The following is a 23,925-nucleotide window of genomic DNA, read 5'->3' on the forward strand; positions in this document are numbered from 1 at the left end:
GCTATGCGAGAGGTGTTCAATGAATTCGAAAGTAAAGTTCTATGTACTGACCTGGCAGAAAGTCCTAAGAAATTTTGGTCTTATGTCAAAGCGGCAGGTGGATCAAAACAAAATGTCCAGACACTCTGTGACCAAAATGGTACTGACACAGAGGATGACAGACTAAAGGCCGAAATACTAAATGTCTTTTTCCAAAGCTGTTTCACAGAGGAACACTGCACTGTAGTTCCTTCTCTAGATTGTCGCACAGATGACAAAATGGTAGATATCGAAATAGACGACAGAGGGATAGAGAAACAATTAAAATCACTCAAAAGAGGAAAAGCCGCTGGACCTGATGGGATACCAGTTCGATTTTACACTGAGTACGCGAAGGAACTTGCCCCCCTTCTTGTAGCGGTGCCGTAGGTCTCTAGAAGAGCGTAGAGTTCCAAAGGATTGGAAAAGGGCACAGGTCATCCCCGTATTCAAGAAGGGACGTCGAACAGATGTGCAGAACTATAGATCTATATCTCTAACGTCGATCAGTTGTAGAATTTTAGAACATGTATTATGTTCGAGTATAATGACTTTTCTGGAGACTAGAAATCTACTCTGTAGGAATCAGCATGGGTTTCGAAAAAGACGGTTGTGTGAAACCCAGCTCACGCTATTCGTCCACGAGACTCAGAGGGCCATAGACACGGGTTCACAGGTAGATGCCGTGTTACTTGACTTCCGCAAGGCGTTCGATACAGTTCCTCACAGTCGTTTAATGAACAAAGTAAGAGCATATGGACTATCAGACCAATTGCGTGATTGGATTGAGGAGTTCCTAGATCACAGAACTCAGCTTGTCATTCTCAAAGGAGAGAAGTCTTCCGAAGTAAGAGTGATTTCAGGTGTGCCGCAGGGGAGTGTCGTAGGACCGTTGCTATTCACAATATACATAAATGACCTAGTGGATGACATCGGAAATTCACTGAGGCTTTTTGCAGATGATGCTGTGGTGTATCGAGAGGTTGTAACAATGGAAAATTGTACTGAAATGCAGGAGGATCTGCAGCGAATTGACGCATGGTGCAGGGAATGGCAATTGAATCTCAATGTAGACAAGTGTAATGTGCTGAGAATACATGGAAAGATAGATCCCTTATCATTTAGCTACAAAATAGCAGGTCAGCAACTGGCAGCAGTTAATTCCATAAATTATCTGGGAGTACGCATTAGGAGTGATTTAAAATGGAATGATCATATAAAGTTGATCGTCGGTAAAGCAGATACCAGACTGAGATTCATTGAAAGAATCCTAAGGAAATGCAATCCGAAAACAAAGGAAGTAGGTTACAGTACGCTTGTTCGCCCACTGCATGATTACTGCTCAGCAGTGTAGGATCCGTACCAGAAAGGGTTGATAGAAGAGATAGAGAAGATCCAACGGAGAGCAGCACGCTTCGTTACAGGATCATTTAGTAATCGCGAAAGAGTTACGGAGATGGTAGATAAACTCCAGTGGAAGACTCTGCAGGAGAGACGCTCAGTAGCTCGGTATGGGCTTTTGTTAAAGTTTCGAGAACAACTTGACCGAAGAGTCTAGCAGTATATTGCTCCCTCCTACGTATATCTCGCGAAGAGACCATGAGGATAAAATAGGAGAGATTAGAGCCCACACAGAAGCATACCGACAATCCTTCTTTCCACGAACAATACGAGACTGGAATAGAAGGGAGAACCGATAGAGGTACTCAGGGTACCCTCCGCCACACACCGTCAGGTGGCTTGCGGAGTATGGATGTACATGTAGATGTAGATGTAGATCAGGCTTCAACTTGCTCTTTGGAAACTCCTTCCAAAAGCTTGATGTAACGTAACTCTGATCGAGAGTTTCATGCATTAGAACTCTTTCCTCATAGAGAAAAAAATGGTTCAAATGGCTCTGAGCACTATGGGACTCAACTGCTGAGGTCATTAGTCCCCTAGAACTTAGAACTAGTTAAACCTAACTAACCTAAGGACATCACAAACATCCATGCCCGAGGCAGAATTCGAACCTGCGACCGTAGCGGTCTTGCACTTCCAGACTGCAGCACCTTTAACCGCACGGCCACTTCGGCCGGCCCCTCATAGAGAATTAAAGTTACATCTTTCCAACGTACCACCATACAAGGGGAAATTTTTAAGGAAAGTAGCACAGACGAGCTAGTTTCTATTCCATGAATCCGAATTATTCATCGTAATTTACCATTTTATTTTAAACATACACATTTCCTGGTGAGCTTATGTTATGCTCAGACGACAAACTAAGCACAATGCCAGATAGTATGTGTTGCGGGCATGGATCTTAGAGTCAGCTTTTTGCATGGCCAACTCTTTCTGGCTTTTTATTCATGTCCCCAGTCATACTACTTCAGAAACCGTGTACAATGAAGCTTTATAAGTCAAAAATAAATTCCACTCATACCCAAGTCTTGGGCACAGCTATATGTAGATACTCCAGTAGCAACAGCTATTTCAGGTAGTGTTATATGACACTGAATGAATCTTGAAGATTTGAACTCCCCAACAAAAGGCTTTTTCTGTTTGAAAGCAAAAGCATCTGTATTCCGCCAGCTACACAAACTTTGTAGAACGACTAACGTAAAAAATCAAAGTCATATCATGTTTCAAAATTCGTGTTACCTAGGACTAAATGAGTGGTACGTTTTAATACAATATCATTTTGAAAGAGTTATTACAGATTTCTTTCTATTGAAATATCCGTTACACTACAAAATTATGATTCATAAGTTCCATACCCTAAAGAATATTTGTTTACAGTACTTTAGTTCTAAATATGAAAATTAAAATTTCACTTACCTTCTAATGAGATGGACTATACAAGTTCACATTTCATAGAAGGAATTTTTGACCTACATCCACTCGCACATACATTTCAGACTAAACCACATTTATTGGATTCCATACATCCACCACTATCTCTCCATGATATGAGCAAGTTGGTAGACCTCCCACGACAAAATTTCCATAAAACTCTGACTTGTAGACTGTGTCATGTTCTAAAATGCACCAATATGATGAAGTCTACAACCCAAAAGATTTGTGGAGAAATAGATACTAGTATAAATGAAGTGTAACTACAGAAATTCACGGTTTTGTGTGTCGAACAAGAATGTAGTTTGTGGGTGAACCAGAAACAGTCCACACATTTCCCAAACTTAACCCATACGTTTGAAAACTCTCCAGTGCTATGTTTTCGACTGAGTCACATAAATAAAAAGGTACTCACATATCGTTTTTAGAAGAAAATTTATTATATCTTCTGGCACTTACAATGGGTTATCACAGTTTTACAATACATAGTGAATGCTTCAGTGCAGAACAATTAAAATTTGTAAGCAAACACATATTTAACATAAAACTGAGACACTGCATTCATCTCTCAGTTTTCGGTCTCTTGGCAATCCACTCTTTAATAGCTGGTATTTCAAGTACGGTATTTTTAAGTGCTGAAAGGTTTGAATAATCTTTTGTTATGTCAAACCCAATCATGAACTTGAGGACGTCGAGCAGAGCTACAAAATAGAGGTCTGCCCACGAGAGCTGAAACCAAGTCCTTCACATTAGCATACAAACAGAAAATTCCTCAGTTCTTAATAATGTGAATAAAATTGATGTGTACTAAGTCAGTCTACAACATCTATAATCACTCTTTCAAAATAAATTTCCGACAATTCTGAAAACATATAATAAGCACTATAGAATTTTAGGTCCCTAGTGTGATGCGGTTATGAACAATCATATACATTGTCAACATAGTGTCAGTATTGCTATCTACTTTAAAAAGTAAAAGTATTAAAATAAGTTAAATGTTGCCATTTCTTTTGCGAATAATCGAGTCCACTGTGTGTGGATAAACTACCAAATACAATAATTTTCGTCATCACATATTTTAACAGTGCCGATTACCAGGCAACTGCATTATTTAAAAGGATATCTCAACTTATCTCAGTATCCATAGCTTATAAATTTCAATTTGTTTCAGCTTACCTTGCCATTTGCTAGAAAACCTCCATTTTCCTTCACCAACTTGTCAAGTCTTGGCAACAAAAACGGTAAGCTTTCATTTATGACTGCTGCTTTCTTCTTTTCCTTTAAGGCTTCATCTGTCTCATATGCAGGACTTACTATTTCTACAAGCAGAAGTAAATATTAAAATAACATATGCACAGATACTTTGCAATTTTTTACTTAAAAATTATTAAACTAGTTTAAAAATAATATCTCAGTACAAATGAGGATATTTTAGATGAACATCATCCCATTTATTACTCAAACACTTCTTTAAAATTACAGCTTAGCTGTGACGTATACTTTATATTTGACAAATGTATGTCTTCAGACAATTTCAAATAAGGTACACCAAAAACAGAATTATGATGTTACATTTTTTATTTATGTTTACCTGTGCTTAATATCGGTTGTCAGTGGCGATTTTCCATATCATGTAGTGAAATGTAAATAAAGAAACGCAAAATCTTTCAGTGAGTGTAACCATTAAACTTACTCATTCGTATGTCTGATACTGTATCAACAGCCATATCAATCTGGAGATTTTCCCAGTCGTTAGCCCCAGACAGGCCGACTTGCTTGCCTAAGTAACGGCAAATAGCAATAGACTGGAATATCTTCTTCCCATCAATTTCAAGAACTGGAACTTGCCCAAAAGGCATTGCTTGACAAAGAAAAAAAAATATTAGCAACATTTCTAGTAGAAGTACGGCGCAGCTTTCTTTTGTAATCCTGACACATCCAGGAGTTAATCCTTCTTTTTGTATAACAAGGTAATTTCTGAATACGGTGCGAGTATCAACATAAGGTAATGTGCTAAAGTTTTACTTTAATATTCTTAGTGGAGAAAATCGCCTAACAAGTGTGAGCATATGAGACACCACAACAGCAGTAGTCAAAATCATTGTGCTTCAGAAAAATACTGTCTGGTCAAGTGAATTATTTGTCGCAGCATCTAAAATTTACCATGGCGAGCTAAAACATTATGACCCATACCCATCGCGAAATTGAATGTCGCCTTGTGACGTTACGAACTCCTGATGCAGTACAGTAAATATATACGCAGGAGAGACGAATGAGGAATTATTCTAGTGACAATGGGGAAATCCACAGGCATAGGTGACTTTGACAAAGGGCAGATCACTATGGCCTTGCGCCTGTAAACGTCTTCTCAGAAATGGCGAAATGGTTGGCTGTTCAGGTGCTACTGTGTAGTGCATCTATGGAAACTAATTGAATGATGGTGAGTCCACGAATAGGCGACTTGGTGTTGGACAAAGTGGCCTCACTACAGAGTATGAAGACGGAGGCTTGCCCATTGTGTAAACCAGGAGACGCGGCGATTTGTGGCGGATTTGAAGACTGATGACAATGCTGAACCAGGTACAAGTGTTTTGGAGGACACCCTTTAGTGCCTGTTGTTGAACATGGTGCTCCAAAACGGGCGACTCCTATGCATTATTGCATTGACATTATGACACTGTCAGTTACCACTGCAGTGGAAATAGAATCATTGAGATTGGACAATGGATCAATGGAAAAGGTCGTCTGTAGGGATGAAACATATTACTTCTTAGTTCAGGTAGATGACTGTGTCCAGATACGGCGTCAACCAGGAGAACGGCTGCTCGAAACAGGCACCCTACCACAGACGCAGGCCTGTGGGGCCAGTGTTATGCTTTGGTGGGCATTCACTTTGGCTTCCGAGGGAATTGTGGTAGTATCGGAAGGAACCATGAGAGCTGTCGACTAAGTGAACGTTATTGTGAACCACAAGCATCTCTTCACGCTTGATCTCTCCTGATGGCATCTTCCAGCAATGTCACTGGGCCAGAATTATTGCTATACTGTTTTGACGACCATTTACGTCTTGACCAACAGATTTGCCTGACCTGTACCCAATGGAACACATCTGGGACATTATAGAGCATCAGCTCCGCTACCATTAACCACCAGCCCTTAATTTATGATAATTTCGTGACCTGTGCGTAGACATCTGCTACAACATTCCTCCAGAAACGTACCATGGACTGGTCGATCCATATTACGCAGAACCGCTACAGTGTTGCGTTTCAGAGTTAGACAAACACGCTATGAAGTACGTGGTCATAAAGTTAAGGCTCGCTGGCTTATGTGCTCATGTCAATAAAATAAAAAATGTCAAGGTCTCTGGCAAGAAGAAAACCTTGCAAATTTTGCATTGTATAGCTTCGTTGTAATAAGGTAATCTGGTGTGTCTTACAAAAGAAAACGTGCAGACAATAAATGTAACTATATTATTCCAGAGTCCTTCTTCAAACTCCTGAGATGTATACAGGCAGCCTGAAGCTACGAATGAAAATTTGTTCTAAGGTCGGGATCCGAACCCGGGTCTCCCGCTCACTACGCTGGTACGCTAACCACTATGCTGCCCTGGCAAAATGGCTTTGCACAACTGCACGGACTACTTTAGCGCATCTCCCTCCTCAAACTAAGTTCCCATTCACACCTCAGCCCACTTAGTATACCCCCAAACTCGAGCAGAACTGCAGAGTTTAAGTGTAATGCCAAGAGGGCTAATCTGTGACTGTAAAGTTTGGTTGAGGAGGGAGCTGTATTAGAGGAATCCATGCAGTTGTGCAAAACCAATGTGCCGGCCAGTGTGGCCGAGCGGTTCTAGGCGCTTCAGTCTGTAACTGCGCGAGCGCTACGGTCGCAGGTTCGAATCCTGAATCGGGTATGGATGTGTGTGATGTCCTGAGGTTAGTTAGGTTTAAGTAGTTCTGAGTTCTAGGGGGCTGATGACCTCAGATGTTAAGTCCCATAGTGCTCAGAGCCATTTTGCAAAACCATTGTGCCAGGATGATGTAGTGTTTAGCACATCTGCTTAGTGAGAAGGAGACCTGGGTTCGAAACCAACTTTTGTACAAATTTTCATTCATCACTTCAGGGCAGATAACCGCATCAAAATAGCACAGTTCGTTGTTATAATCTCACTGTCATGTCATGTCATCTCGTTTGAAGTGAAAATTCTCTGAATAAGAACTTACAAGCTATGTACAGGGTGGTTTTCCTAAAAGGGGGTTCAAATGGCTCTGAGCACTATGGGACTCAACTGCTGAGGTCATTAGTCCCCTAGAACTTAGAACTACACTCCTGGAAATGGAAAAAAGAACACATTGACACCGGTGTGTCAGACCCACCATACTTGCTCCGGACACTGCGAGAGGGCTGTACAAGCAATGATCACACGCACGGCACAGCGGACACACCAGGAACCGCGGTGTTGGCCGTCGAATGGCGCTAGCTGCGCAGCATTTGTGCAGCGCCGCCGTCAGTGTCAGCCAGTTTGCCGTGGTATACGGAGCTCCATCGCAGTCTTTAACACTGGTAGCATGCCGCGACAGCGTGGACGTGAACCGTATGTGCAGTTGACGGACTTTGAGCGAGGGCGTATAGTGGGCATGCGGGAGGCCGGGTGGACGTACCGCCGAATTGCTCAACACGTGGGGCGTGAGGTCTCCACAGTACATCGATGTTGTCGCCAGTGGTCGGCGGAAGGTGCACGTGCCCGTCGACCTGGGACCGGACCGCAGCGACGCACGGATGCACGCCAAGACCGTAGGATCCTACGCAGTGCCGTAGGGGACCGCACCGCCACTTCCCAGCAAATTAGGGACACTGTTGCTCCTGGGGTATCGGCGAGGACCATTCGCAACAGTCTCCATGAAGCTGGGCTACGGTCCCGCACACCGTTAGGCCGTCTTCCGCTCACGCCCCAACATCGTGCAGCCCGCCTCCAGTGGTGTCGCGACAGGCGTGAATGGAGGGACGAATGGAGACGTGTCGTCTTCAGCGATGAGAGTCGCTTCTGCCTTGGTGCCAATGATGGTCGTATGCGTGTTTGGCGCCGTGCAGGTGAGCGCCACAATCAGGACTGCATACGACCGAGGCACACAGGGCCAACACCCGGCATCATGGTGTGGGGAGCGATCTCCTACACTGGCCGTACACCACTGGTGATCGTCGAGGGGACACTGAATAGTGCACGGTACATCCAAACCGTCATCGAACCCATCGTTCTACCATTCATAGACCGGCAAGGGAACTTGCTGTTCCAACAGGACAATGCACGTCCGCATGTATCCCGTGCCACCCAACGTGCTCTAGAAGGTGTAAGTCAACTACCCTGGCCAGCAAGATCTCCGGATCTGTCCCCCATTGAGCATGTTTGGGACTGGATGAAGCGTCGTCTCACGCGGTCTGCACGTCCAGCACGAACGCTGGTCCAACTGAGGCGCCAGGTGGAAATGGCATGGCAAGCCGTTCCACAGGACTACATCCAGCATCTCTACGATCGTCTCCATGGGAGAATAGCAGCCTGCATTGCTGCGAAAGGTGGATATACACTGTACTAGTGCCGACATTGTGCATGCTCTGTTGCCTGAGTCTATGTGCCTGTGGTTCTGTCAGTGTGATCATGTGATGTATCTGACCCCAGGAATGTGTCAATAAAGTTTCCCCTTCCTGGGACAATGAATTCACGGTGTTCTTATTTCAATTTCCAGGAGTGTAGTTAAACCTAACTAACCTAAGGACATCACAAACATCCATGCCCGAGGCAGGATTCGAACCTGCGACCGTAGCGGTCCTGCGGTTCCAGACTGCAGCGCCTTTAACCGCACGGCCACTTCGGCCGGCCCTAAAAGGGGGCAAACTGCATGAGACTATCCCTGATATCATAAGGAGCAAAACTGTGCTCCAAGAGAGGTACACCAACTTGAAGGTGAAGATGAAAAGTCTTTGACAGAGTAGGTTTCAATGATTGAAAGCACATATAAGAACACACGAGGGAAGCGGGAAGGTACTGTGTGTACTAGTGTATTACACTACACCCAAGAGGTCAGTGAGCTGGAACACCATCATTTAGTAGCCACATTTCTCTTCGTATCAGCAAAGAATGACTTTCAGCTGGGGACGTAAGATGTGCAGATGTGCCTCGACTGTGAGGCGTTGTGGGCGCCAGTAATCCCCGCCCACACACCGAAGCTGAACCGCTGCTGACGATTCGCTCCTACCATACCATGGGAATTCTCCTCAGCTCACAGGTAAATGTAAACGTTAACGATACCGTCTCTCGTAAAGGTAGCCTCATCGTCGACTAGGGTGTATGACAGAAATCGCAACACCGTGGTGACTGGTGTAACGAACCATCGAGAAAACCATCCTTAAGTAATAAGGCCTGCACTCGTTTGAGAAGATACAGATAGCGGCAAATATCGTGGAGGATGTTCCACGCGATCTCGTGAGCCCCTTCCCTGATGGTAGGCTGCCTGTTTGGTGCTGATAATGGGGCACTGGCGAAGATCTTTTATCTCCACCAGCAAGTGGGTGTACCTCCTTGAAATGCACTTCCAGCCATATGTACATTTGACCTTTTTTACTCCTTATGCTCTTACGTGCAGTTTCCTGTAGTTTGCCCCAATTTAGCAGAGTCGTCCAGTATGCAACACACTTGTTTCTTTGTTTTTCAGTATCACTTTTGTGTAATATTTCGACTTATTTCTATTTTCACTGACTGCAATCGAAACGATAAGGAAATTAATTAATGTAGTAAATCATTTAAGCATCATTTTGTGCGATACTACTATTACTATTACCACTACTATTACTATTACGACTACTACTACTACTACTACTACTACTACTACCACCACCACCACCACCACCACCACCACTTCTATTACACAGAGTTTGTAATTACTGAATTTAGCAAAATACTCTCCTAGCTATGCAGTACTTGCTCCTCTGTTTGTAGTGAACTCAATTTCAGCATTTTTAAAGACCAATTAGTTTCCTCATTCTGCGCCAGATAAGAGAAGAGTAGTCTCAAGCCAAGACGTTGAAAGATAAAAGTTTTTACTTACATTCTTTCAAAGATGGCCATTTGTCTTTATCACATCGTTCATCTTCGAATTCAATCTTTCCGTATGAGAGCAGGAAACGTATTGGCTCAGCCACACCCATTATAGGGAAGTAAGTTAACTTGTATTTCGGTGCCATCTCCAGTTCAAGCTGAAAATCAGAGGTTTATGAAAGAAACAATTGTGACTGAAGAATTGGGTATTAGCTCATAGCGATATTTATCTATTATTGCACACCTCTGTTAGTTAAGACAAGCTCAGATGTGCAACATACGGATATTATGTAAGTCTTGCTTGAATAGGAAATTATGGGGTATTGAGGGAAGGTCTGTCTCTTTGTGGACGTCACAGTTTATGAGCTATCATACTGCATGAAACGAAAGATGCACATGTACAGACAATATCAGTACGAGAAAAAATCGACAAGTAAGATGCAAGTGTAGCGTAGGCTGTGAGCTAGAAATGTGAAATTATTTAAATGACTGTCCGCCCCCGGTAGCTGAGTGGTCAGCGTGACAGACGGTCAATCCAAAGGGCCCGGGTTCGATTCCCGGCTGGGTCGGAGATTTTCTCTGCTCAGGGACTGGGTGTTGTGTTGTCCTAATCATCATCATTTCATCCCCATCGACGCGCAGGTCGCCGAAGTGGCGTCAAATCGAAAGACCTGCACCAGGCGAACGGTCTACCCGACGGGAGGCCCTAGTCACACGACATTTCATTTCATTTAAATGACTTCTTACTGCTGTTTAATAGCGATCCAAATCTCCAATGGCTCAAATTTCAGGCAATCGTATAAAGTCAGTGTCGTTCAAGGATGCTTCTCGTACTGGTCACCATCAGTATTAACAAAGAACAGTAAGCTATTATACTGGAGAGGACTCATCTATTTCAGTTGTAATTAACATTATAAATCGTGTATCACAGTATGTGTATATACGAAAATAATTAAGAACTTTTATTCCGTGCGTTGTATTGTCAGTATGCGACGAATTAGCTTACTTCATACTAAGAAATGTTCAGTTGTATGACGAAAGCTGTGATAAGTGTTGTTAGTCCTCCACGAGAGCAACAAATTCACTTTAAAGTTGTAATTAAGCTAAGCATTACAAAGACAGATATCTGCCACACACATTCTTGCAGTGTTTACTTATTCAAACTGAATGGAAGGAAGGAAGGAAGACTGGGTTTAACGTCCCGAGGTCATTAGAGACAGAGCGCAAGGTTAAGGAACCATCCCAACATTTGCCTGGAGCGATTTAGGGAAATCACCGAAAAGTGTAAATCTGGATGGCCGGACGCAGGTTTGAACTGCCGTCCTCCCGAATGCGAGTTCAGTGTGCTAACCGCTGTGCCCCCTCGGTTTCAGACTAAATGCTACGAGGAAATACTCGTTAACTATTATTGTAGACAAATGAAATTATGTCCTAAACAAAGTTGTTGTTTGGCATTGTTGGCTGGGAGGTCACGTGGTCTACGTTTAGCTGCCTAATTAGGAAGGTTTTCTTTCTTCGTATAAGGCGGCATCTCTCACTCACATAATGGGGGAGTCGTGTCAAGTACCTGAAGAGCGCAGTTTGCTGTTGAGTGAATTTTGAAGTGAAGTCATGACCAAACTAGGAAGGGAGAGGGTGGATCCAGGTGGTGGGACGTAGCCTACTCCTGTCGAATAAAGCTGTGGGTGAGGCGAGATCTGACCAATTGATCACCAACTTGCCGTCGCTCCAGCAACGGAGGATACATTTACGATTTAATCCCCGAATATTGGTGTGTGCAATGTCTAGTCTGTTACAGATCTCTTTGCTTTCTATTTCATCATACTTCAGAATGAAATTTTTAAATGTAATAGAACTGAATTACTTCCCTTTAAAGAAATAACGGAGTACGCATTAATTAAATAATAATGAACAGATAAAATTTATACTGATCGTCCCCTCTTCGTTGTGTTCATGAGACTAGTCACTACATCTGTAAGCCGTCGCACTTACTTGTTACTTCATATATGTGAATAGTTCTGTGAGATTTACTGACATTTGTGCAGGGAACGATTCATCATCTAACTGTGTTATAAAATCCTAGATGTCTTGGCCGGTAATGGTGCGCAAGAAACATACACAGTTTCAAGTGTTATACTTGTTCGGGAAATGTCACTTAGTCGACTTCAAAATGTGTGTTAGAATCGTATGTGGTGCTGCACGATTCTTTACTGTCCAGTTCCACGGCTAATTGCCGTTTGTGCAAGAGTCTATGTTCTAGTGTCTGAATTTTGCTGGCAGGGGTCGCGTAGTTGCTTGGTGCAAGGGTCTCCATTGCCAGTTTCAGTTCTACCACATGATATCGGCTATGGAGGCGACCCAATATGTAATGGGATATCAGTATCAAACTTAGTATCTTCGTCAGTCGAAGGTTGTCACGAGATCGTAACGAAACATCACGCAAGTAAGTTTTTAGGTCTTTCTTTAAATGTACGTCTAAGAGGTGGAAGAGGGTACTCTGAATACTTGCTGGCCAGGGTGGGTATTTGGAGGAGTACAACTCCTGCTGCTTTCAAGCTGAATGATGAATAAGTTTTGCAATTTAACGCTAAATGACGCTGCACATTCCTTCAAGTCAGCATCCATTACATTTTCTAGTTTTCCTCAACCAGCCAAAGCAGACTCCAGAGCACATATGCACTGTCTACAATTTTAATATCTGACACACAATAAGATTACGTCTTTCCAGCCGCGCGGAGTAGTCGCGCGGTTAGAGGCGCCATGTCACGGATTGCGCGGCCAATGCCGCCGGAGGTTCGAGCCCTCCCTCGGGCATGGGCGTGTGTGTTGTTCTTAGCGAAAGTTAGTGTAAGTAGTGTCTAATTCTAGGGACCGATGACCTCAGTCGTTTGGTCCCTTAGGTTTTCACACACATTTGAAAGTCTTTTAAAGGAAAAGACCTTATACGCTCCAACGTACTGCAAAAGAGTCATTTTTAGAAAAAGTTCTCATTTTAAGTTGTAACTTAGGCTACCACTTTGAAAATGACATACAGAATAAATTAAACAGAGCTCAGTTGATATGTGGTACAATACAAAGAACATAAAGCAAAAAAATGCAGAAAAAAATAAAAATAAAACATTGTAAAACAATGGCTACACCCGTTCCGTCATACGGCGCACAGTCGCGGATAATTCTAAAGCAAGACGTAATAATAATATGTGATGCACTAAGGGCTGCAATCTACGAAATCAGATAAGACTTGTAGGAATCAGAACTAAGCTTGAGTAAATGAATTATTAAAACAAAGAGTTCAAATATGGCTCTGAGCACTATGCGACTTAGCTTCTGAGGTCATCAGTCGCCTAGAACTTAGAACTAATTAAACCTAACTAACCTAAGGACATCACACACATCCATGCCCGAGGCAGGATTCGAACCTGCGACCGTAGCGAAAACAAAGAGTAAAATAGACAGAATGCACCTATATGATGCCCGAAGGAAGACTAATGTAACAAGTAGTGAACTACAAACCACACGTAGATGACATGTGGGAATACCATAGACAAGATGACTATACTGTGATTGGTACAGGCGAGGGGCTTACTCCCTGAAGTTTAAATGAAGAAGAAGAAGAAGAATTGTAACCTAAGGAATCGTAATGGCGAAGATAATGCGCGAGGTGAATACATTGTTTTACCGTGATTGGCAAAAAAATTCTAGATATTTGAACGAATTAAGGCCGCAGGTTTTTAACGTTTCGTTGATGACAAGATCATTAAAGACGAAGTAATGACAACGGCATAACAGATGGAGTACATTACATAGTTTCACAAGGGTGGAGAGAAATAGGTGATATCCTATGTAAAGTTACCACCCCTCCACCGAAATAATGATTTAGTGAAACCACAGCAAACATAAAACTGTGTGGTCGGACGACGTTTTTCTATCACACTTGACGTACGCAGGAAGTTCAGTATCACAGTGAGGCGTTGACCGGTGGAACAAATAGCAATTGCGAGTTGCGGACTGCTAAGTTTCCGAAGTGAACGGCCTGTTAGATCTGAGTTCAAAACACAGCAAGTTCATTGGGTCGTTTGAATAAAACGGACAATGTACTTTATTCTTGGAATATCGGAGAACATGCTCAGGTTCACATGAATAAAGCAAGTCGGAGGATATACATCACTTGAGAATGTTCTCAGCTTGAGTACAACTACGGAAGATGTTGCTCAACGCGTAGAAGATACCTCCGATTTCGTAAGAATAATACTAGAGAAATTTCTCAAAAGCGGTTTCTGAAGTGAGCTCTCCAGCATACTTCGAGCTGAGTAAGTTTGGGTGAGGTTAGGTTTTATTGAGTTTTTTACTAAAAATATCAGAATTTCTGTTGCTCAGAATGCAAAAAGGATGTACGTAGCTCGAAGAAATATTGAAGAGAGAAGCTGTAGAAGTTTATACAGGTTTAACAATGAAATCATTATTTCGGTGACGAATTCCTTCCCTAAAAGCATGAAAAAAGAGGAGTGAACTTTGGAACGAAGCGAAAATAAAGACTTTTTGTGCTGTTGAAACGACCCAGGTTTTCAGACTAGTGTAGGAAAAGACTTTAGGTATACGTCAGACAACTGTTTCACTCAAATTTTGAGATGTTCTTCACCATGTTTAGTCCCAGCGTAAATCTTGTATTTTGTTGTGCTACAAATAAGCAGGTAGATCAGAAAAATTAATAACTGGTTTATTACGAACGTAGCTACCTGTTTCTCGTAGCAACACCGCAACGGCGACCACGTAAGTGTTCGTCGCTCGTGTAGACTACTAAGCGACATATTTAACTAACATTGTCTCGTGTTATTGGCCAGTCAGTGACATTTTCCTCTGGCTTCCTTTTAACTTCTTTCTTGTTTCACTTGTATTTTATTGTGTTGTATAGCATCTTTAATACTTTGCCGTTGTCTTAGAGTGTAGGATCACACGTCACTGATTTTTTCCACATTCGTTTCCTGCGAGCTGATAACCTCGTCGTTGAGCGCCCGTATGCACCACACACACACACACACACACACACACACACACACACACACTATCTCGTGTTATAAAACTCTGGCAGTCCCAGATTGGAGAAGATGAAAATTTAAAGTACCTTATGATTTCGTTTGCGTAATGTGTTCAAATAACTACGAAACTCAAAAGTTTCTCTCGAGTCGAAATTTCGATAAAGTCGTCAGAAAACGCATTTCGTGAGCTGCCCCTCACTTTTCGTAGGTTAGTTAGGTTTAAGTAGTTCTAAGTTCTAGGGGACTGATGACCATAGATGTTAAGTCCCATATTGCTCAGAACCATTTGAACCATTTTGGTCAAGAATGGATACCGTAAGAGAGAAGTCCTAAACAAGTAACAGACGAGCACAGCGTCAAATGGCGCGGTCTGAAGGCTTCAAGGGAAAACAGGCAAGTGCAAGACGTGACCGCGTGCGCACGTTTAAAGGCAGAACTGCGAAACACGGGGCACCCAACGAACTGGCTTGCGCCATCTATGGAGCCGCGACGGACCGTAGCTGCTGGATGATCGCGTTACCTCAGACGCGATATTGATAATGCTGCTTACCAGGGAGTCCGAGTCACTATCAAATACAAGAGATGATCTAATCTTATTCCTTCATAGTTTGAGACCTATGCTCGAATGATTTGCATCTGGTCAAAAGCGGCAGTGACTACCAAGACGCGCTTTATAGAAATCTTTTCAGAGAGCACTCTGCATATCAAAATGAAGGATGTTTTCAGATACTAAACAAAACTGCAGAAAATTTCTATGAAGCACGCATCTTCGTAATTAGAACACTTCATCGTCTCTGAGAAAGTTATTTCCTTCATTATATAAAACGCAAGAGCCTCAGGGCTTAAGAGAGCCTATCGTTGACGGTTTCCCGGTAGAGACTGATTTATTAAGTAATTCCCGATGTGATCAGAACAGCGTTTAAACCTATCATTCGGATCTAAACAGATCAACTGACCAACTGTGAGGTTTTAAATTATGATTTGTTTTTGTGAGGCAGCGATTTGTGCCCAGGAAAAATCTCAAGCGCATTTACTTAGATACTTGTAGCCGCCCTCCGTCGTCGACTTCTCTGATGTACGATGTTTGTATTGTTATCCACTGTATATACCTTACTGTTCGTTATATCCGTACCTCAGATGCAGCAGCCACAAACATCTTCACTTTAAAGGCGGCTACATTTCGGGTTTTCATAATACACTCCTGGAAATTGAAATAAGAACACCGTGAATTCATTGTCCCAGGAAGGGGAAACTTTATTGACACATTCCTGGGGTCAGATACATCACATGATCAAACTGACAGAACCACAGGCACATAGACACAGGCAACAGAGCATGCACAATGTCGGCACTAGTACAGTGTATATCCACCTTTCGCAGCAATGCAGGCTGCTATTCTCCCATGGAGACGATCGTAGAGATGCTGGATGTAGTCCTGTGGAACGGCTTGCCATGCCATTTCCACCTGGCGCCTCAGTTGGACCAGCGTTCGTGCTGGACGTGCAGACCGCGTGAGACGAGGCTTCATCCAGTCCCAAACATGCTCAATGGGGGACAGATCCGGAGATCTTGCTGGCCAGGGTAGTTGACTTACACCTTCTAGAGCACGTTGGGTGGCACGGGATACATGCGGACGTGCATTGTCCTGTTGGAACAGCAAGTTCCCTTGCCGGTCTAGGAATGGTAGAACGATGGGTTCGATGACGGTTTGGATGTACCGTGCACTATTCAGTGTCCCCTCGACGATCACCAGTGGTGTACGGCCAGTGTAGGAGATCGCTCCCCACACCATGATGCCGGGTGTTGGCCCTGTGTGCCTCGGTCGTATGCAGTCCTGATTGTGGCGCTCACCTGCATGGCGCCAAACACACATACGACCATCATTGGCACCAAGGCAGAAGCGACTCTCATCGCTGAAGACGACACGTCTCCATTCGTCCCTCCATTCACGCCTGTCGCGACACCACTGGAGGCGGGCTGCACGATGTTGGGGCGTGAGCGGAAGACGGCCTAACGGTGTGCGGGACCGTAGCCCAGCTTCATGGAGATGGTTGCGAATGGTCCTCGCCGATGCCCCAGGAGCAACAGTGTCCCTAATTTGCTGGGAAGTGGCGGTGCGGTCCCCTACGGCACTGTGTAGGATCCTACGGTCTTGGCGTGCATCCGTGCGTCGTTGCGGTCCGGTCCCAGGTCGACGGGCACGTGCACCTTCCGCCGACCACTGGCGACAACATCGATGTACTGTGGAGACCTCACGCCCCACGTGTTGAGCAATTCGGCGGTACGTCCACCCGGCCTCCCGCATGCCCACTATACGCCCTCGCTCAAAGTCCGTCAACTGCACATACGGTTCACGTCCACGCTGTCGCGGCATGCTACCAGTGTTAAAGACTGCGATGGAGCTCCGTATGCCATGGCAAACTGGCTGACACTGACGGCGGCGGTGCACAAATGCCGCGCAGCTAGCGCCATTCGACGGCCAACACCGCGGTTCCTGGTGTGTCCGCTGTGCCGTGCGTGTGATCATTGCTTGTACAGCCCTCTCGCAGTGTCCGGAGCAAGTATGGTGGGTCTGACACACCGGTGTCAATGTGTTCTTTTTTCCATTTCCAGGAGTGTAATTAATGTTAACTTTTTGCTCAGACGATCACACTTCATTTGTTGCTGAGTTACCGAAGACACGATAGTTAATAATGTCTTTGGGTGTTATTTATTAGTTACTGATAACACGTAATTATAGAAATCACTTTCGCTTTTTTATTAACAACGTTCAATAATAATTAAATGATCATGAATGATTTCGTCTTGTATAGAGGGAAAAGGAGGGTTGATCCTACAATTACTCTCAGCAATTATGGCAACTATCATGACAGTGATTTTTGTAGTTCGCCACTCAAAGATATTATAGCAAAGGCTATGTCCATTACCATACTTCGATACAGTCGTTCAAACTTCGTATACTTTTATTTTCACAAGCTAAATGTCCAGTCCCGTTCTTATATTCAATTTAAGGTCTCTTCACATAGTCCACAAATCCTATTATCGCTTATTCGAAATGTGATAGAATTTAATACTGAGCGCTAACCTTTCTCGCGCACAAATTTCCTCAGATATTCTTAGTCCATGACCTTACTATGGCAAAAGTCTATCCCGTGTAAATTAACTAGTCAATTTTCTTGCAGTTTAACAAAAGTGCCCTGATCCCTTCCGTAGCATATCACACGGAAATGCCTGCTATATCGCACGCCGAATCTACATAGACATCTTCAGAGCGCAGAAAACAAGAGAGCTAACAACACCCCCGCATGGTTTATATAGTAGAATTTAGAAACAAAAGTAGCCGCGTTAAACCCTCTTTGATTTCCCTGAAGCGCTACTTTGTTGCGGGCGTTATTCTGATGAGAGATTATGTAGCGATAATTTTAATTAAAACCTTTCTAATGCTATTAACTATTACCGATATTATCGATCACCTCTCCCCTGTATGAAAATCAGCCTGATAATATTGTTCTTAATTAAAAGAGCGGTTATAAATTGTAGCTGAGAAAACTGAACAGTACGATAGGAAAGTAGTTGCTTTAAATCCCAGATCCTACAACGCTTACAACAGCTTCCACATATTTCACAAATAGCTTGTTATTGAAAATGCAGGGCTGGTGAAATAGTACTCCTCTTCGAGCAGGACCGATATTTCCCAGTACGCTGCATATGTCGATATAACATCGAGCGATGCATTATCAGTCACATGTCACTTGATCCACATGGCACGACAGCAAGCAATACGCGAGAGTCTACGAACTAGTCACAACTAAGTTCTCCTTACAGTTTCACAATTTCATAAAACACGGATGGAAATTGCAAGAAATCCTATCACCATGAAACACCTCAGTTGCATTTGAGCCTACCTGCAGTAAGAGTTTTCACATAGTAGCCTATTTATCGACATAACAATTATGTTCATTTTGAAGTGAAACTGACAGTCAGAGGTGAAACTGTTGTCCTTCAAAACTTATTACTTGGATCTAAAATTAAATGAAACTCCGCCCGAACAGGCTATTCAGGCCCAACGGTACCGATCGGCCGCCGAGTCATTCTCAGCTCAAAGGCGTCACTGGACGCGAATATGGAAGGCATGTGGCCAGCACACAGCTCTCCCGACCGTATCTAAGTTTACGAGACTGGAGCTGTTACTTCTCAATCAAGTAATTCCTGAGTTTGCCTCAGTAGGGCTGCGCGCATCCCGGTTGGCAACAGCGCTCGGCAGACCGGATGGTCACCCATCCTAGTGCTAGCCCAGCCTGAAAGTGCTTAACTTCGATGATCTGACGAGAACCGGATTACTTGATTCTGAACCCTGAAAAATATTTTATTTCTTTAATAGAGATCATAAAGATTTACTAAGTAGGTTGTAGGTGAAAGTTTCTGTCCCTGTTCAGATAATAGAATAATGGGTTAAAAAGCAATTACTCGGTTATAATGTAAGATTCAAAAAATAAGAGGCGTCCAAAAAGTTTCCATTCGAGGGACGTACAGTCCAAAATCGGTATGCCAATGAGGCAAATTCGCCTTGAGCACTGAAGCAATCAGCCCACCATCGAGACGTCCGTAACTGCCTGCTGCGCATCCTAGTGCGACAGGAATCGTCTATACTTTAAGGACCTTTTTACGGAACCGAAGGCGCGATAGTCGCATGAGGAGTGGTAAGGACTACAGAGCGGGTCCTCGAGTGTCTTCCTCTTCAGTTGGCGTAACTTCTGCGCTACATTTGCATCTTCTGTCGAAGCGCGACCAGCACGGAACTTGATACCCAATACAGATTCATTCTCCGAGGGATGTCTACCGGCATATGTCCTTCGGCAGCCAAGAAGGATCAACAGCTAGTACGTCCGCTTTCGACGTATTTGATAATAACGTCGCCTTATTTCACGTATCGGCATTTGCCGCTCGCACGGCACGTCGGAAAGATACGAACGCCACGCTATCCCCTTGCCTACCTACATAACATAGTGTATTAATGTATGCAGAACTCTGATTTGCATGCGACGAATTGATATTGTGGTGAGCGGCATGTACCGACTGCGAAATTCGGACGTTCCGTGCTACGGACGCATCTCTGTGTCTTACCGAACCAAAGATTTTGTTTGGGAACTCTCCGTGAAGGAAATGAAGAGATCGGACGTGTGGGGGGTGGAGGAGAGAGATTATATTGTTGTGAGACGCCATTACGGTGTATAGTACATGTTCAAATAGTGTTTTGCACAAAATAAAATTCAATAACTAACATCAAGTATTCAAGGCGTGTATATTTCCATACCGAAATTACTTAATTATCACGGTACACATTTACGAGACGTATATCGCTAGGAGGTGAAGTTTGGAACGATAGCGCGAGCCTGCATTTTTCACGGTCATAATTCGTCGAGAAATTATCTGTGAATTAATAAGCTTTAACTTGCTAAATTGTTGGACTTTTCAAAAAAATGGTTCAAATGGCTCTGAGCACTATGGGACTCAACTGCTGAGGTCATTAGTCCCCTAGAACTTAGAGCTAGTTAAACCTAACTAACCTAAGGACATCACACACATCCACGCCCGAGGCAGGATTCGAACCTGCGACCGTAGCGGTCTCGCGGTTCCAGACTGCAGCGCCAGAACCGCGCGGCCATTGGACTTTTCATCCTGACTCACAAAGCAACATAGCACACAGTTGTGCCGGACTATCTGCGTAACAAGCAAAGGTTTTAGAGATTTCATGTGGAGCAGATAACGCCAGCCGTTGTGGCCGAGTGGTTCTAGGCGCGACTGCTGCGGTTGCAGGTTCGAATCGTGCCTCGGCGTGGATGTGTGTGATGTCCTTAGGTCAGTTAGGTTTAAGTAGTTCTAAGCTCTAGGGGACAGAAGACCTCAGATGGTAAGTCCCATAGTGCTCAGAGCCATTTTGAACCATAGGTGCTTATATGCCTGCATAAGTCGCATTACATTGCATTTAAGCTGCTGCGACGCCGAAAAATGGAAACTTTTCGATCAGAGGTTATGCAACTGATAATAGAGCCACATGGAGGTAAAGGCATTTAATACAAAAAACACAAATGGTTCTGACCGAAGGCGTTCTTGGCAATGCACACACCACACATGTCGTGCAGTCATATGGTGTAGGTTGTATGGTATTGTTGGGTGGGATATTACTCAGGATGGATCCAGATGCTTGTCGGAAAGGATGTTCTTCCTCCGTGCACACTGGTCCCTTTACTTGCGGTTATTCGAGAGTTGTATCGTATGTGTGACTGTACAGCGTAGGTCAGTAGGACAGACACGTGATAGTATAGTGTCATGTTTGTGTGGTATGATGATGACGATGATGATGATTATGATGACGACGAGAGAAGGGTGAAGGTGAAAGACAGTGTCATCACACAGCATACTCCTCCAGAATAGAACCAAGGGAGGTCTACGTGCTTAACTTCCCCACCTGACGGATGTATCACCACCAGTGTCACAAACCCTCACTTAATGATTGGTATGGTATTTAAACCGGGACATTTGAGCGAAGACCGGTTACCTGGGACTTTACGCCGCCACCTCCCCTCCTCTTGCCCGCCAAATTCTGACAGTGAAAATTTCATCCACCACGGGGAGGTTGGGGTTGTTTGGGGGAGGAGACCAGACAGCGAGGTCTCCGGTCTCATCGGATTAGGGAAGGTTGGGGAAAGAAGTCAGCCGTGCCCTTTCAAAGGAACCATACCGGCATTTGCCTGGAGCGATTCAGGGAAATCACGGAAAACGTAAATTAGGATGGCCGGACGCGGGATTGAACCGTCGTCCTCCCGAATGCGAGTCCAGTGTGGTAACGACTGCGCCACCTCGCTCGGTCACGAAGGGGATTCAAACTGGCTTACCCCTGCACAGGGATGCTTAGCCACTTCGGCTATGGGACAAGGTGTAGGACACATTAGCAAACATTTTCACGTGTTGACTCTGGAGGCACGAATTACTAATTAAACTTGTTAGCAATTATTTGTAAACATGGATCATAATGGTCTCGGTATTAAAATACACTCTGGCATATCAGCTTAGTTACAGGTTATATCTAACGGTTAGTCAACCACAATCGGTTTCTGTGCGCCAAAAGCAAACTGTCGTAATATCACTTATGTAGCGGAAGTCACAAGGGGATCGTAACTGGAAACAGCTTTTTCTCAGTTGAAGAAATCGTCAAAACTATAATCACGTTGTGCTTCGAGATGACGCATAGCATGAGAGACAAGGTAATGACAGTAACGACAACGAGTGCTTCATTGTGACTAACAGGCGAAAATGTAATACAATGAACGTTAATAATGATCATATCGGTATATTACTTGTCGTCCTCGAGTACCTTCACAGAGAATACACTACCTCCAGCAATAGTTAACGGTGAAAGGCCGTGATCTGCTCCATTCTCGTCTAGTCTGAGTTTGTGTTCCATTTCTGATATCGTCTACGAGATGTTAAATCTTCCGTACATTAACTCAGTAACTTTACACAGCTTCCCAGCTGAACTCAGTATGCTTCACACACATGGTATCAAACCATCCTTGTGTAGGGACAAGAAGTGTTGTATGAGACAGCCAACAGCTGTCCGTCGCTATCGCAAGAGTTTGAAATTTTATACAAGCAAACAAAGCTGTAACATTTTTATAAAACTTTAGATCAAAGTTTTAATATAGAGCGAAAAAAGGGTATCCAGTGCGTTCCTTTTCTTTTCAGTATACAAAGAGTACAAACGAATATTTCCTTTGTTACATATAGCACCTGCATAAGGAGAAACGTTTCAGGAGGAATAATAAGACATAAGGTAGTATTTGATCTAGAGTCTTTGTAGCACGTTCATACGTGGTACTTGTATCACTAAAGCTGCAACTAAGAACGTATTTTATACATTAAGTGTAGGAGGTATTCGGATAATTCTGTATTTTGGTATTTACTCTTGTTCCACTACAGTTAAGTTAGTGCTCAACAGGCTTATTTTAAATGTTCCATTGTTTGCCCCTGTATGGCAATTCGAAGCCAAGCAATAATGTTGTAGAGCCTTCACATGTTGTTTACACAAAAGTAACAAGTTCTTCAGCATATTGTGGTTTCAAACTGTTATTTGTCTTCTATTTTGTAAGTCGGAGGTGTGTATTTGCATAATGATCCTTGACAATTGCTCCCACCTTCGTCATGTAATTTCGTATACGAGCGCAGCACATGTGATTAATATCAGAGGGCATGTCGAAACTAAAACTACGTACATGTGGATGGCACCAACCAGTCCGAAGCAAAAATACATTAGATATGAAATACGCAGACATCGTTTCAGCATTTTTGAATATATTAGGTGGAGGCACAACAAGCAAAAAAAATTGATCCTGATTGAACGTCAGTGACTGTAACTTCTTATATCCTATGAGCACTGTGGGATAAAGACGCTAGCTAAATGTGTGAGTGAAGTGCACAAACTGTGCATTGAACTGCTCTCGCACTTGTACGGGGTTAACACGAATGGGAACTTTTAAAATCCATTATCACGATTAAAGTTACGTGAAAATGGAGTTAAGCACTAACCTGCTTGTCTCGGTTGGCTTCCTTCGGCGCTCCTGTGTCCTCTGCTTGCCTGCAGTTCCGCCGCTCGAATGTCCTTCGTAGTACAAAGCGCGCTTTGCCGCTATCGGAGAGTGGTGGGGCGGCGTTACGCAGCCGCCTGTGGAAGGGGGAGGGGAGAGCCAGGTGAACAACCGTATCTGTACTGGACTCTTACCTTGGGGCTGTGATAGACACTAGTGATGACCGTAGCGTAAATGCGAAAAGTATTAACAGCATTTCCCAAATAGATTTTACACTGTAGCATCGCTTTTAGCCAGGCTTATTGTTACAAGAGTATGGAAGGAGACATGGCGCTTCGACCTTGAGACTTTCCGTATTCCA

General features: G+C 43.7%; 1 protein-coding gene across 1 annotated transcript; it reads right to left on the bottom strand.

Moving 5' to 3' along the window:
• Nucleotides 1-3,268: 3,268 nt before the first annotated feature.
• Nucleotides 3,269-23,712, bottom strand: LOC126457016 (glutathione S-transferase-like). The gene is made up of 5 exons (XM_050092988.1): nt 23,566-23,712; nt 9,954-10,101; nt 4,544-4,711; nt 4,027-4,169; nt 3,269-3,579 (listed from the first exon to the last, which is right to left on the bottom strand). Exons 2-5 carry the CDS (start codon nt 10,087-10,089, stop codon nt 3,412-3,414), a joined length of 615 nt encoding a protein of 204 aa, XP_049948945.1. The 5' UTR covers nt 10,090-10,101; nt 23,566-23,712; the 3' UTR covers nt 3,269-3,411.
• Nucleotides 23,713-23,925: the final 213 nt, after the last annotated feature.

This window comes from Schistocerca serialis, chromosome 2 (genome assembly GCF_023864345.2).
Source record: "Schistocerca serialis cubense isolate TAMUIC-IGC-003099 chromosome 2, iqSchSeri2.2, whole genome shotgun sequence".
Classification (NCBI taxonomy): domain Eukaryota; kingdom Metazoa; phylum Arthropoda; class Insecta; order Orthoptera; family Acrididae; genus Schistocerca; species Schistocerca serialis.

Bases quoted from the DNA above. Each gene is read 5' to 3' on its own strand.
- LOC126457016 (XM_050092988.1), bottom strand. From the start codon at position 10,089: ATGGCACCGAAATACAAGTTAACTTACTTCCCTATAATGGGTGTGGCT. The intron at 4,712-9,953 runs GTAAGTAAAAAC...TTCTTTGTCAAG, and splicing joins ATGGCCATCTTTGAAAGAAT to CAATGCCTTTTGGGCAAGTT. The intron at 4,170-4,543 runs GTAAGTTTAATG...TTCTGCTTGTAG, and splicing joins AGTATCAGACATACGAATGA to AAATAGTAAGTCCTGCATAT.